The 14,642-nt window shown below is 39.2% G+C and overlaps 1 protein-coding gene across 3 annotated transcripts; it reads left to right on the top strand.

Annotated features, from left to right (window-relative positions):
* Positions 1-131: 131 nt before the first annotated feature.
* Positions 132-14,629, top strand: LOC127945166 (activin receptor type-1B). 3 transcript variants are annotated; one of them, XM_052541757.1, is made up of 9 exons: positions 132-330; positions 9,164-9,406; positions 10,031-10,276; positions 10,363-10,593; positions 10,721-10,888; positions 10,967-11,123; positions 11,230-11,354; positions 12,063-12,193; positions 13,823-14,629. In XM_052541757.1, the coding sequence occupies exons 1-9, from the start codon at positions 240-242 to the stop codon at positions 13,928-13,930; spliced, it is 1,500 nt and encodes a 499-aa protein (XP_052397717.1). In that variant the 5' UTR covers positions 132-239; the 3' UTR covers positions 13,931-14,629. The 3 variants fall into 3 exon arrangements, with proteins under 3 accessions (XP_052397717.1, XP_052397718.1, XP_052397716.1); XM_052541758.1 differs by having other exon boundaries at positions 12,605-14,629; XM_052541756.1 differs by having other exon boundaries at positions 134-330; positions 12,509-14,629.
* Positions 14,630-14,642: the final 13 nt, after the last annotated feature.

Below are 14,642 nucleotides of genomic sequence, written 5' to 3'. Positions count from 1 at the left end.
CCCTGATAAGACCTCAGCTACAGACATTGACCAGCGGGACAATTCACAAATGAGTCCTTGTTGAGACATTTCACCCCAACAAAGGAGCCCAGGCGTGGAGCCCTCCCCTTTAAAACTAGGCACACCCCTTTAACCCACTATTGTCTATCCGAGCCTGGCAGGCGGTGTATGGTTGGTCGGTCTGTGGTTGTGTTGGAAGTCTCGCTCGCTTGTCAATATCACACACAACGAATGCTTTAATGCTAAGAGATGGGAATCTTGCAATCATGCTTCCACGACGAACTGCTGTAGCGCTGCTCGCCCTGTGTGGATTAATTGCAGTCGGCGATGGTGAGTCGGTGTTTGTGTGTGTCACCCCTCTCTGTGTGTATTTATTTATTTGATTGGCTGCTGGTGTGTGGAGAGAGAGTGTGGCCAGGCTGTGCTGTGCTGTGCTGGACGGGGCAGCCTGGCGCTCATCATGGCGCTGTGTCTGGGGTTTGTAAACCAGTCATCTGTACCCTACATCATTTCTTATTCATATAGGACTAGTGTAGTATTTTGAATTGTGCTTCATTTGCCTAACATAATGATGTCTGTATATAAAATTTTTGAGGTTCGTCTATTAATTAACCGCGTGTTTGTTGTCCCTTTTTTAAAATAGCCAAATACAATCTCTCTCTCATGTGTGTATATATATATATATATATATATATATATATATATATATATATATATATATATATATACACACACACACGTTTCCCTGTTAGCATACAGACCTGCTGTCCCTATTAATTTAAATGCATGTTTACGTTAAGTTAAGCAACTATTACATATAACCGTGAATTATGGCATGTATTTTAAAACCTCCAGTATTTCACATGACTTCACATAACTTACGTCAGATGTTACAAAACTTACATTTATAAACCTGCAATGTCAACCTTGCCCGGTGGTTTGCACGTTGCGACAAACCACGTCTTCCTATTCGCAAACAATTCGCGCTTCTAATTCGAATCTTTTCAATTAATCGGTTGAACCGGTTCACATTCACACTACCAGTCTAAAGAATTTGTTCGCGAACAGGAGCCTTCTCCAGTTATAAACTCACTGATTTGTTGAATCGAACTTGGAACGTTTTTTTTTTCCCCGGATGTGGTCGATTCTTAATGAATAAAAAAACAAGCAGAGTGTGTGCAGAATGCAATACCATACCAGAGTGTCAGGAACCACATAATGACGTAAATCCATCATGACGTCAAATGATAGGTATTCATTTAGAAAAAGAAAAAAAAATGTTCCGAACAAGCAATTAATATTGACCTAAATAAATCACAGAATCGTTTATTTATTATGTTTTTAACTTCTGATCATACAAATAATGTTAATAATTATAAAAAAAAAAAAAAGGTAAATCATGAATATTTTTTTCCTGGGATGCTTTACTGCCATCAATTGTTGATGACTGACATGTTTCTATGATTTATTATACAGATTTAATAACAAAGAGAACTTTTAAGTTCAGAAAAATGTTCAAAAGAACTTACAGACATGAGTAACTTCCCATTACTAGTTTTGACATGTTACTCAACATGAATTCCAGTGATTCATTTAAAAATTACCTGTCTTGTTTGTAATAACATGCTAGATTATATCATAAATGTAGCTGACAGTACATTGTTTGCTTAGGTATGCCCTGTTTACACAGCAATGTGTATTTCAACTGGCAAAAACAGTCCCCGCCACATTGCTATTGCGAAGCCATAAGGCCTAAAATATTGCCAATTTCTTAATGTATTCACATATTTTACTGGTTGTACAAAACGAATGTTGTCTCTTATAACCCCTGGCAAGTACATATTTCTTTTTAGAGCATGATGGGAAGATGGTCATTCAGCAAGTTCAGACTCAAGTCAGATTTGAAGTCTGGTCCTTTGTAATGGAAATGTGGGCAATGAGCCCTATTCAGTGGCTTGTCAAGAGAGTCTGCCTTTCTTTTGTATGGCCAAACTGATGGTGGTTACATCCACAGCACAAATAAACATGTCTGTGGTTGCATGGCACAGCACGATAACAGTTTATGCTTGGAAACACTAGTGAGATTTGCTGGAAGGACAAAACTGTGTGTAAAGCAGAGAGACGTTCAGACGATTTTGAGAAGTCAACAAAATATAGTATGAAAACTGGCCTGCCAACTAGAATGCTGAGTGTGGATTTTTTTTTTTGTCTTTTAAAATTTTGAAATGAAATTTTTCCACATTGCAACTTGCTGTGCTCCAGACACAGAAGACTTTGTAATGAAATGCAACACAGCAGGGGCCATTTTCAGCTACGATCTGAAAAAGTTCAGCAATCTGTGATTTCTAATTGGTGACTCATCTTTTTCTGAGAAGTATCGCTTCCACTGTTCACAAATGGTTTTGTTGCACAAAATACTGCCAAATGCTCTAAGAACTTGATCAGAAATGCTAAACGGACAGATCCCACCTGTAGTACATCTGACTGGGTCAGCTCAATGTCAGACTCCACAGTGAGTGGATTGTAGCGCCTTCGGGCTGTCAGTGATGGGTTTGCACAGCTGCCGGTAGTTGAAAGCAGACTAGTGGAAATGGAACAGATTGGCGACTCCAGTCATGTTATGGTAATTATTCCACTGAGCTGCTGCTGAAACCAGGAAATTTAAGGCGATTTGGTGTTTCAAGGCTCTGGACTTGCAGTTTGACTGCCTGTTTTCTATGTAAGAATGCTGTTTTTATTTGTTTTTGATAAACTGGCTGGTCGTGAGATGTCTGTGTGACGCTTATCGCAGGCCTGTGTGAGAAAATAACAGCAATGTGATATGGGCACTGTGAGCTAGGCAGACAGCCGTGAGGCAGGGTGCGTCGCTTTCATCATCTTTCATTCTCTCGCGCATTTTTCTTTTCCCTTCACACACAGACCAGACTGAAGCATTAAACATGCTCCAAGTCCCTGCTCTCCTACATTTACATTTGGTAAAATCTCTTCTGAAATGAAACATTTTATGAGTGACTCACTTGCTTACAAGAAATGACCATTAAATTGTTCCACTTCTTATAACAGGAGTACCAGAGTGGAAAAATTGAGTTAAAAGAAATAGTTCAACCAAAGTGAAAATTTGCTGAAAATGTCCTCACCCTCAGGTCATTCAAAATGTGGATGAGATTCTTCATCGGAACAGATTTGGAGAAATTTAGCATTACATCACTTGCTCACCAATGGATCCTCTGGAGCGAATGGGTGCCATCAGAATAAGTCTCCAAACAAATGATAAAAGCTTCCAAATAATCCACAAGTAATCCAAATCCCTCCAGTGCATCAATTAACGTCTTGTGAAATGAAAAGCTGTGTGTTTTTGTTTTGAAAAACTGTCTTTCTGAAACAAGAGAGAAATACGCACAGAACAAGCAAAAACGGTTCTAAACAAGTATGTCGTTGGATTTTGATGTGAGAGGGCAACATGGGGATGGACTTTTTACACTGTGGTAATTGATGGACTGAAGTCGCATGGATTACTTGTTGATTTATTGTGATGTTTTATCAGCTGCTTGGACTCTCATTCTGATGGCACCCATTCACTGTAGAGCATCCACTGGTGATAGTGATGTAATACAAACTTTCCAAATCTGTTATGACGAAGAAATAAACTCATCTATGTCTTGGATGGTATGAAGGTGAGTAGATTTATTTTTTTGGATGTTAACTCTTACTTTAATTGTAAACACATTTGTAATTTTAACTGTTTATTAACGCGGTAAATTATAATAGAAATGTTCTGAATCTCAAAGTCTCTGAACTCGTTTTGTGTAGGCAGGAAGGGGCAGACATTTGAAGCCCGTATCGCAGGAGGGCTGTTATGGAAATGAAAGGGAGCACATTAAGCCATGTTTTGCATGTGTGTGCTTGTATATAGGATCAGAGAACGGAAAGTGTTGCAAAGAAAGATATGTGGGTTCATGGGGAGTGTGTGTGCGTGCGAGCATGTGTCTGGGGAGGCCGGCTGCTGGGGTTGAGTCCACGGTCACAGCCGACTGAAGCTGGTCTATGCTTCATTAATGACCTTGCTAATGATCTGAATGGCCGGCGGGCAGAGTACCGATAACATTGAGAGACAGACCTTAGTGTGACCTACATTATAGTGCATGTTCAGAAATGGCACATTTAAATGACTTTTTTCCCTTAGTACTAAAAATGTTATCTTGCAGCTTTTATTTTCTTAAAAATAAGGGAAATTTTTATTATAAGCTCAAACGAATAATTTTTTCATTGTTTACTCACCCTCATGTCGTTCCGAACCCGTATAGCAATTTTTTTCCATCAGACATTTTTGAAATATCATTACGCAGCTCAACTGTGTCTGATTATCAAGTTCCAAAAAGTTCCATAAAATGTTTTTTTTTTAAGAAATTTGATGTTCAAGTGAAAACTAATTTCTATTGTAAAAGATTTCAAATAAACACTGTTCTTTTGAATTTTATATTCATTAAAAAATCTATGGAAAAATGGTATCCGTTTGCATAAAAATATTAGGCCGTTTTCAACAATGATATCAATAAGAAGTGATTCTTAAGAACCTTATTAGCACATTAGAATGATTTCTGAAGGATCATGTTACACTGAAGAATAAATAACATTTTAAAATAAAACTAGTTATTTCAAATTGTTATAATATTACTATTTTACTTTATTTTTTATTTTTGCAAATAAATGCAGCTTGGTGAGCACCAGACTTTAAAATCTTAGACTGTAAACTTTTGAATGGTAGTGTATCTATTTAAAACTAAAGCACCTCTTATACTGTCAGAAATAACTTTTTTGTCGAATGAAATGGTTTGTAGCTGCTGCCCTTTGAAAGAGAAAAGACTGAATGTTTTCAGGGGGAAAGAGAGACTCATGCCTCTGGACCAGATAAGTAATTTGACCATGAGGGTTCTGAAGAAGCTCCCCTTCCTTTCACTGCATTGATTTTGTGTGTGTAGTGCGACGTGTGTTTTAGAGTGCATGTCTGTGTGAGTGTGTGTGTGCTCTGTCTGGTGGCGTCAGCATGTCTTAATCAGCTCACTGTCTGGGCGCTCAATGGATCTCATTTCAGCTCTATGCATCTTGGGTAACTGCACTCTCTTAGTCTGCCCGCTCTCAGTAGCCCCTGGCATCCTGCTAGAAGAGGAGGATGATGGGCTTTCATTATCCAGAGGAGGTGAAGCAAGAGATAATGCCTCCAACGAGAGTCGAGCACCGCTCTGGGTGTCCATTTATAATAGATATGAGAGGACTGCTTGTGTTGCAGGGGGTAATATTTGCCTCTGAGTGTTCAAACCACAAACCCTGTGAGCTCTTATTCCTCACTTTGAACCCAAAATGGAAAGTGTGTACTCCTGAAGGAGAGGTTGTGAAATTTGTGTTCCATAATGAAAGCTTTAGTCACAGTACCGGTAATGTGAAGTTGTTTGTGGCTTCAACGTTGACTAAAGACTTCCCATGAGCCCCGCTCTGATCAGCCAAGCACACTGTTAATGGCAACGATTTAATTCACGTCTTCCCGCAATGGTTTTTATTTCCTGTCTGAACAAGAATGGAATGATAGGAACTTCACACTGGCAGTAAGATTTCAATGTCGTCCTTTTCTGAATTCCCCCTTTTCTGTTGAGTTAAGCCAAGTCTAGACTAGGTCTGTCACAGGCGCAGCTAGTCTCTCAGCCGAAATCACATCACAGCTGGGGGTTCTATAAGTCTCCCTCTGTTACCCCTCTGTGTTCTGTTCTGGAATATCTGTTTCACCGGCAGCTCTTAAAAGCATGTCAGGGGAGTCCCCTACCCCCTAGCCACTCTAATAGTTACTCCCCCATCCTCCACCGCACAACCCACTCCCATCCTTTGTCCAGACACAGCCCGTCCATTCCCCCCTCATGTCCCAGTAATCTCCACACAAAGAGCCAGTGTAAGGCCACCAATTATGCTCATACAAGACCTTGCTTGGCCTGAACCGCTCGCACTCCCTTGCCGCAGGTTTGGAGTTTGGAGTTTGGAGCTTTGCATAAACGTTGATTGGTCTTTTTGAAGTTTCGCCGACTGTACTGCAGGAATCTGAGTTGAAAGAGTGTTGGGTTTCTGTAGTGCAAGTGATTTAGTGTTTGGTAATGATGTGGAAGGTTTGGTTTAGTTAAGTTAAAGGCACGATAAATAAAATAAAAAGTAATCTGAAATTTATTTTTCTTGATTATGCTTTAATATCTCACAATTTTCCTCGATCTTATTCTTTACTTAAAGGTGGAAACAAGCATAGCTATCAGATTTAAAAATGGCTTGTTTCAAGTGTAAGGTACCAAAAAAAGGCTCCACGAGGTTAGAGTCGCAATGAGGTCAGTTGTGGAGGAGCAGGGTTAAGCAGACTGCGTTCATCACCAGAGAGAAGATTGAGTTATGACGCTTTCATTAAAAATTATGAGGTTAATATAAATTCATATAATGGTTGACTCGAAGAGGCTTTGTGATTTTCACGAACTGTTGGACTGACACAGAAAGACGTCTTGTGATGTCTCTGAAATCCTATTTGTTTGATGGAGACTTTAAAAAATGAAGTGTGTAATTTCTGTCACCATGCAGAACGTCAAAAATAATTATTGTTTATTTTAAAACGGGTTTTTCCGAGCACTCCCCTCATCTTCCATTAGTTGACAAAACAGATAGCCCTGCCGCCGGATCACACCATTATGCTTTGATAGTGCAACATTAACATTTTTGGAGGATGAATATCACTGTAAGAATGGTAACTTGTAGTTGTCTCTGCATATTATATTCTTGTTGTCCATCAGGCAGAAATTTAGGTTATGGTGAGACATTTAAAATGGTAGTTAATTGTGCCGTTTAAAAGTTATGGGTTAAGTAATATAAAACCACTTACAATTAATCTTATAAAACTTGTGTAATATTTGTTCTAGCCACTTTTGATGTAGTTTTAGGAATTATGTTGCCATGACCACGAAATTGTACAATTGGATATAACTTTAAACAAAAAGGGTTAGTATAGTAAGTGATTTTTTTTCTTCCCTCCACACTAAAGTCACATTAATACGAATATTGTTTACATCTTGTGGCTTTACTCTTGTATGTTAACATTTAAAGACAGGCCCTGTTCACTTCAATTCTAAGTGCCTCACTGCAACCCAGAATTGTACTTTTTTTAAACAAAAGGAGGGACAAGTAGAAATAAATGTTTGAGCTAATCAACATTATGCCTCTAGTGCTGTTGCTTGAGCAACTTGTACTGAACCCGGAATATTCCTCTAAGCGTTTTAACCAAAAAATTACACTCTTCGGCTGTAAGTATAGTTATCCTGATTGTGATTAATGTGATATCTGCATTGCATTTTCTCAGACCTCTTTAGAAAGAGACTATGAGGCAATTACGGTCATTCTATTTGCTGCCCGGGTGATTTAATGATATCGTGTGTGCTCCATTAGAGGGTTATTATGGCACCGGGTTGTTTTTCTCTCGCTATCAGGGCCTGGTTACCTCCATGTAATCTGCAGGAAATTCCTCGTGCATGTGAACTTCAGTTGACTTGGATCCGCTCCACTAACGGTTACTGGCAGTGCGCTTCGGTGTCTGTTAGATCACAGCCTTTTCAAGATTTATAAAGAGTACACACACCCTCACACTCCCTCTCTTGCTCTGACACTTGACACACACCCACACAAATACACACGGTGAAAATGTGAAGTTGCCGCTTGTTCAGAAGGGTGTGGTTCCGCCACTTGCATGTCATGAGTTGTGCAGTATACCTGTGTGCGGAAAACTGTGGGAGGCGGTGTAGTGAGTCAGATTAATTAAGTGTGTGTGGAGTGAGATGAGTGACAGCAGGACTACAAAGTAAACACAGGGGCCTGAACATGTGAGAAAGGCAAAAGAAAAGCAGTGAAATGAGAAGAGAGGATTTTAGAATAGAGCCTTCTTGACAGGGATGCCCAGAAAAGACTGGGCATTGGTGGGCCCTGTTGTGATCAACAGTCAAGCGTCTGAAGTCCTGTTATTTTAAAGCCACTGCAATTTGTCTTGAGTGGCCTGCCATTGTTTGCGGCTCGGATCAAATCAAGGGCGCCGGTGGATTATGAACGCCACCCCTCGTGTCATGACCTCAGTCACCCTCGGCAGTCTGTGTGCCAGCAGTCAACACACATCCTGTCGGAGTTTGCCTGATATGTTGAAGAGACCCAAATATATAGAATGGTGATGACAGTTCTAAAAAAAAAGTAGCAAAAAGGCGAGATGTTCGTTCATCATGGAGACCGTTTGAATGCCCCCGACAATTAATGATATAGTTTATTTATGCAGCTGGGATGAAGTTGTTTCAAATACGTCTAATGCACTTAAATGAATATATAAGTCAGCTTGCAACATTCAGGGTTCATTTAAAGAGATTTAAACAGTTAAATAGAATATAAACTGCTTTGAATTTTAAATATTTGAGTGAACTGAGTATATATTGTGTAAAAAGTACTTTTCTAAGCGATCAGACAATTAAAGGGCGATTTAAAATCCTACAGACCAGCATTTCTTGGCCATTCTGACGCCAAAACCTCCCTCTGTTTGAGATCATTCTAATAAATAATAAACCATTTTAAGACTTATTGCTTTTCTGTTTTTAGTATAATAAAAAAATAAACTTTCATTTGGATTTGATTACATTGTTGATTCTACTACCTCTTACATGTCAAATCTAATCATCTAGGTCATTATTTATTGAAGACTGAGTTCTATGACTATACAATAACGCAATAGTCTGTGAAAGTGTTTTGCTGATATAAAGCTGCTGCATTGGGGGTCTGAATCAGGCCATCCCATGCCAGATTCTGCTATACACAGAAGCTGGCATGGGACTGTTTGGGTTCATCTGCAGTGGCGGATTCGGTTTCGTGTTATGCATTTTGGTAGGGAACTGAACTCTGCACGTAGTGCCTCTGCCCGAGATACTTTGCTTCTTTACGTCTTTATATTGGTCTTGTTTGCCCTCTGGTGGATATTTTGAGTTGGTAAAGTTCACTTAAAGCATCCACTGAAGGAAAAAGTGAATACAACCTCATTAATGCTCTAACCTTAAGATGAAGACATTGCAGTTATTTAGAGTTATATTTAAATGGCTGATCTCTCTCTTCCTCTCTCTAGCTCTTAAGTGTAATTGCACTGCCTGTGAGAGCAGCGGTTATGTGTGCGAGACTGATGGGGCCTGCATGGCCTCTACATCTTCCATCAAGGGTCAGGAGGAGGAGCAAGTTCGGATCTGCATCCCCCGTGTCAGCCTGGTACCACCCGGACAGCCCATCTACTGCTTGAGCGCCAAAGGCCTGCTCAACACACACTGCTGTTATACAGACTTCTGCAACAGTATCATCCTCCAGATTCCCAGCGGTAGGAGTACAGGCCAAATACACTATTTTCTAATCTATTTTTTTAAAGATTAAAGATTTGTTCATTTATTTAAATATTACATGTGATTATTTAATTAAAGTCATAATATTAATACGTTTATTCAGCAAGGATGCATTAAATGACAGTATTATATTACAAAATATTTCTATTTAAAGTTAATGCTATGTATTTTCAACATTGATAAGAAATGTTTGAAATCAGCATATTAAAATGATTTCTGAAGGATCACTGAAGACTGGAGTAATGACTGCAAAAAAATAGCCTTCCATCACATTAATTGTAATAAAATTTCAAAATATAACGGGTTTGACTGTATTTTTAATCTGTCAAGAACATAAAACAAAAATCTTAAAGACCTCAATTTTTTTTAATGGTAATAATTATATATAGATGATGCTATATCATTTAGCAGCCAAAATTGATTTTTCTTTTTTTCTTTTGCTTAGTATTTATTTATTTTGACAAAATAGTATAGTTTTAATACTGATAATTTATCATAAAAATAACAATCTGCCTACTATCGGTATTGAACAGAATTTTAATATGTGTTCATCCCTCAAGATCCAACCTGTAAAGTGCATTCTAAATTTTTTTTTTTTATAGGGATTGTTGAAGGTAAAGCAGACAGTTGGGGTCCTGTCGAGCTGGTTGCAGTGATAGCAGGCCCGGTCTTCCTCTTTTGCTTGCTGCTTATCGTGGGAGTGCTCGTTTTCCAGCATCACCAGCGCAACTATAACCATCGGCAGCGACTCGAAGTTGAGGATCCGTCCTGTGATCACCTGTACTTGGCCAAAGACAAGACCTTACAGGACCTCATCTTCGATCTGTCCACCTCCGGTTCAGGATCTGGTAAGCTGCACCTCTGTCCTCCTCCTGCATGTGTGTGTGTGTGTGTGTAGCATTTGTTTGTGTGCTAATGAGTTTTCTCATTGCAGGCCTGCCCTTGTTTGTTCAGCGAACCGTGGCCAGGACAATTGTACTGCAGGAGATCATAGGTAAAGGTCGCTTTGGGGAAGTATGGCGAGGGAGATGGAGAGGAGGGGATGTGGCTGTGAAGATCTTCTCATCCAGAGAGGAACGCTCCTGGTTCCGTGAGGCTGAGATTTACCAGACCATCATGCTCCGTCATGAGAACATCTTGGGCTTCATTGCTGCTGATAATAAAGGTAAGGAGTATTTGTCATTGTATTGACCCAAATAAATATAGTTCATAATGATTTTTAATAAAAGTAAGGAAACTGTTCGATTCAGTTGATACATTTAAACATTTAGAATATCCGTGTCTGTTTTTAGACAATGGCACATGGACACAGCTGTGGCTGGTGTCAGACTATCATGAACATGGCTCGTTATTTGACTATCTCAACCACTACTCGGTCACAATCGAGGGGATGATTAAGTTAGCACTCTCAGCGGCCAGCGGCCTGGCGCATCTGCACATGGAGATCCTGGGAACACAGGGTAATTATGAATTCGAGCCTATCTGAACTGTGAAATCTCTCAAATCCTGTACTCAATCATGATGGTCTCCTTCCACAGGGAAACCAGGCATTGCACATCGTGACCTCAAATCTAAAAACATCCTGGTGAAAAAGAATGGGACTTGTGCCATTGCAGATCTGGGGCTTGCTGTACGGCACGAGTCCGTCACTGATACTATAGACATCGCACCCAATCAGAGGGTTGGCACCAAAAGGTACATCTGTTGCCAAGCACTGCTACTACTTTCAGTTAACGGCTCATTTTTGTAAATGTAACGATGAAAACTGCATTACCTGATATGAATGTATTGTGTGTTTTAGATATATGGCCCCAGAGGTACTAGATGAAACGATCAACATGAAGCATTTTGATTCTTTCAAGTGTGCTGATATCTACGCTTTGGGACTGGTATACTGGGAGATTGCACGACGGTGTAATGCTGGAGGTGAGGAAAAAGGAGATTAATTACCTTCCACCCACAGTATCTTAACAAATGTGATTAATATCAGTGCTTTCACTGGCTGAAGGTGCCATAGAGCTTTGGGGATTGTGTCTCATTACCATTTATTCAGCACTAAATCAGCATGATTTCTGAAGGATCATGTGACACTAAATTCTATTTCTAAACTGAATGCAGTTATTTTAGATGATGATCGAACAAAATGCCGCCTTGGTAAGAATAAGAGATTCATTTAAATACATAACGAAATTTACGTAAAAATGTGAAAAAAAGCAGCATCATCATCTTTTGATCATTGATCATTTCATATATAAGCAACTTTAGAAATTGCAAAAAAGTCCTGTAAAAAATTTTTTTCATTATGCAGCCCCAATTTGTTTTTTTGAATATTTATTTAGTGTGTGTGTGTGTGTGTGTATGTCATGTATCTATCTATACCTATATATCTATATCGATGTATATTATTGTTAGTTAAATTAAACTATTTGGTTCTAAAATATTTACTGTATAATAATGTGTATACTTACAGTTTATACATATATGAGCCCGAGAGTAGAAAATGCAGAATTGTCAATCCTGAATATATGGTTGTCGCTGTAACATTTTCCCATGAGACTGTGAGTGCTGATCTATTTAGTTACACATGAGCAATGAAACAAAATCTATCCGCTCACATTTGTACTATCTTCTCAGGCATCCATGAAGATTACCAGCTTCCCTACTATGATCTGGTGCCCTCTGACCCCTCCATTGAAGAGATGAGGAAGGTGGTGTGTGATCAGAGACTACGGCCCAATGTGCCCAACTGGTGGCAGAGCTACGAGGTAAAAACTCCCTTTCACATTTCCAGACTCAGGTTTTTTTTTTCTGTCAACATGTGACTTATAGGGCTGGTACATGTGGAACTGATGATAACAATAGACCACACTGAGAAAAAAACATTCAAATAATGGCGCAGCATTCACCACAAACATGCTTGCCAATATGAAACGCCATTTTTAGTGCAATGCTTCAGGCATGCCATCTGAGATTTTTGAAATTGAAAATACAGCCTTTTAATTCAATTCAGCTGCTATTCGGGAGGCATACTTGTGATAGAGGCTGGAAAACTCATTTTTATTTGGCTTTTCTCTCCGCAGGCGCTGAGAGTGATGGGCAAGATCATGCGGGAATGTTGGTATGCCAACGGGGCGGCGCGGCTTACGGCCCTGCGGATTAAGAAGACTCTCTCGCAGCTCAGCGTCCAAGAAGACGTTAAGATCTGAAACACGCGGGATGCTGCAGATCCCTGTAGAGACGCACAAGCGAATAAAGACCTAAGCCAAAAGCAGCCTGCCAGTTTTACCCCTTTTTTTGAACCTTTTAAAGTTGTGACGAGGCCTACCTCACCATCTTAGATGAAACTACTGAGGTTGAGTCCATCCCAGCCCTTTTCCATTACTCCAAGATCAAAGTTCCCAATCGTGGATGAGCCTCCAACCGCTGTTGTTGAGTTCTTTGTTGTTGTTTTTTTCAGGAATGACAATTGAACTGACAGGCATTTTGATTTTATCGTTGTTTTTATTTCACCACTTTCTTCCGAAATGGACTTTGCCGCGTGGCTTTTTAAAAGATTGTTTAGATTTCATTTTTGTTTGTCTTCTTTCACTAATACACCTTATGTCATATTCCAGCGTCAGTCTACGATTATATATATATATAGTGCTCTACTGCTGTTGTGAGAATGTGAAAAAATGTGGATAACACTGTCTCCTCCTGTTATGACTAGCAATTCATGTACAAAGCTAAGTGTAGCAAAGCGATCGCTCTGTGTGAGACAAATGGGCATTGCAGTTCTTTGTTCCTGGGGAAGAAATTAAAAAGTGCAGATGATTTACTCCAGTAAAAATCAGCCTGCTAATTTATCCTCCTTTCAGGATGCGTTTGTTAAAAACTCACTCCATCAGTGTGGTTTCAGGTTTAAATGCTTTTAAATGTTCACAGGGAGTGTGTGTGTGTGTGTGTGTGTGTGTGTGCGCATTGATGTTTTATTTAATTGCTTTTGGGTTCTTAAAATCCGTATTTGCTAAATGCATTGTGGGATGATTGCTTAAGTCCTGTTACCTGATGGCATCCTGAGAAAATAATGTTTTTTGTCATAACAAAAATGACTTACACTTTAAAAATCAACGTATTTTAATGGGCATGTTTAGTATGTTCTATTCCCATTATTCTGGGATGTCGGCATGTTGAACTGCACTGCTGTTATTTGTTTGCAGCCAGAGTCTTTTTAGGGATGTAGTAGTTAGTACCACTTCAGAAAACACACATGTAAAGTACTGAAGTAAAATAATGCATCTCTCTAATTGCCTGCGTTACATTTATATTGCTCTGCTTTGCCTTGCATTGAAGAGTTGTCTTTGAGTTGAATTTAAAAGTACTACTGAACATTTCTTCCTTATCTTTACATATAGGATTTGCCAAGACTAACCACCAAATGCTGGGCACTTCAACATCATCCCTATATTAACTTTACTTGCACCAATGTCTTGATTGCAGTCAGAAATCTGCAGATGTTCTGAACGCTTAACTGGAATCTGGGATATGTGTAAGAGTAGGTGCAAAACATGACTAGATTTTGGCATTAACGCCAAATGCTTCTTAAAGGACTGGAGAACAAGGGTCCTGTATTATGTGTAACATTGAATCAATTGCAGACTCCATTACAGTCCATTTCTGATTGACCTGTGCATTTTATACTGTTGAGGTCATTATCTTATGAATCTGCTCTGTGTAGCTGGAATATGTTTGATGAGAGCAGCATGATTCAGTCGTGTTGTGATGTTAAGAATGGCTTGAAAACTAAATATGACTGGATTTTGTTATATCACGGTGCTCTACATCATACACTGGGAATTATGTCCTTAGAAATGTATAGGCTAATTGTTCCACTATTTATATTGTGCTTGCTTTTTTCCCTTACAACTTGGGATTTTGCAGATGTTTGTAAAACACGTACTTTCCTTAAGTCTTCAGCAAAAGTTAATGACACTTGATTCAGACGCTAGTTACTGCCACTTTGTGGAAGCTATTTAGTTTAAATTCCCTGATGTTTGTCCATTTTATTCTTGATAAGGGTTCAGAATTGGTAGCCGATGCATTCAATCCAACTGATACGAGTTCCTAAGGTTCCATGTGTATTTTAAACCTATTGAAACAAATCCACTTGTGGGTTAATATAATGTACATAAATGGTATACAGTAATAAATGCTTTTTCTTATTTGTGTTGCATG

Source organism: Carassius gibelio, chromosome A23 (assembly GCF_023724105.1).
Source record: "Carassius gibelio isolate Cgi1373 ecotype wild population from Czech Republic chromosome A23, carGib1.2-hapl.c, whole genome shotgun sequence".
Lineage (NCBI taxonomy): Eukaryota > Metazoa > Chordata > Actinopteri > Cypriniformes > Cyprinidae > Carassius > Carassius gibelio.
Note: the sequence above shows the minus strand (reverse complement) of the source record. Positions and strands in the feature narration are given on the sequence as shown.

Excerpts from the sequence above, each read along its gene's own strand:
- LOC127945166 (XM_052541756.1), top strand. The coding sequence starts at position 240 with ATGCTAAGAGATGGGAATCTTGCAATCATGCTTCCACGACGAACTGCT. Across the intron at positions 11,355-12,062 it reads ACGACGGTGTAATGCTGGAG|GCATCCATGAAGATTACCAG; the intron begins GTGAGGAAAAAG and ends CTATCTTCTCAG. Across the intron at positions 12,194-12,508 it reads ACTGGTGGCAGAGCTACGAG|GCGCTGAGAGTGATGGGCAA; the intron begins GTAAAAACTCCC and ends TTCTCTCCGCAG.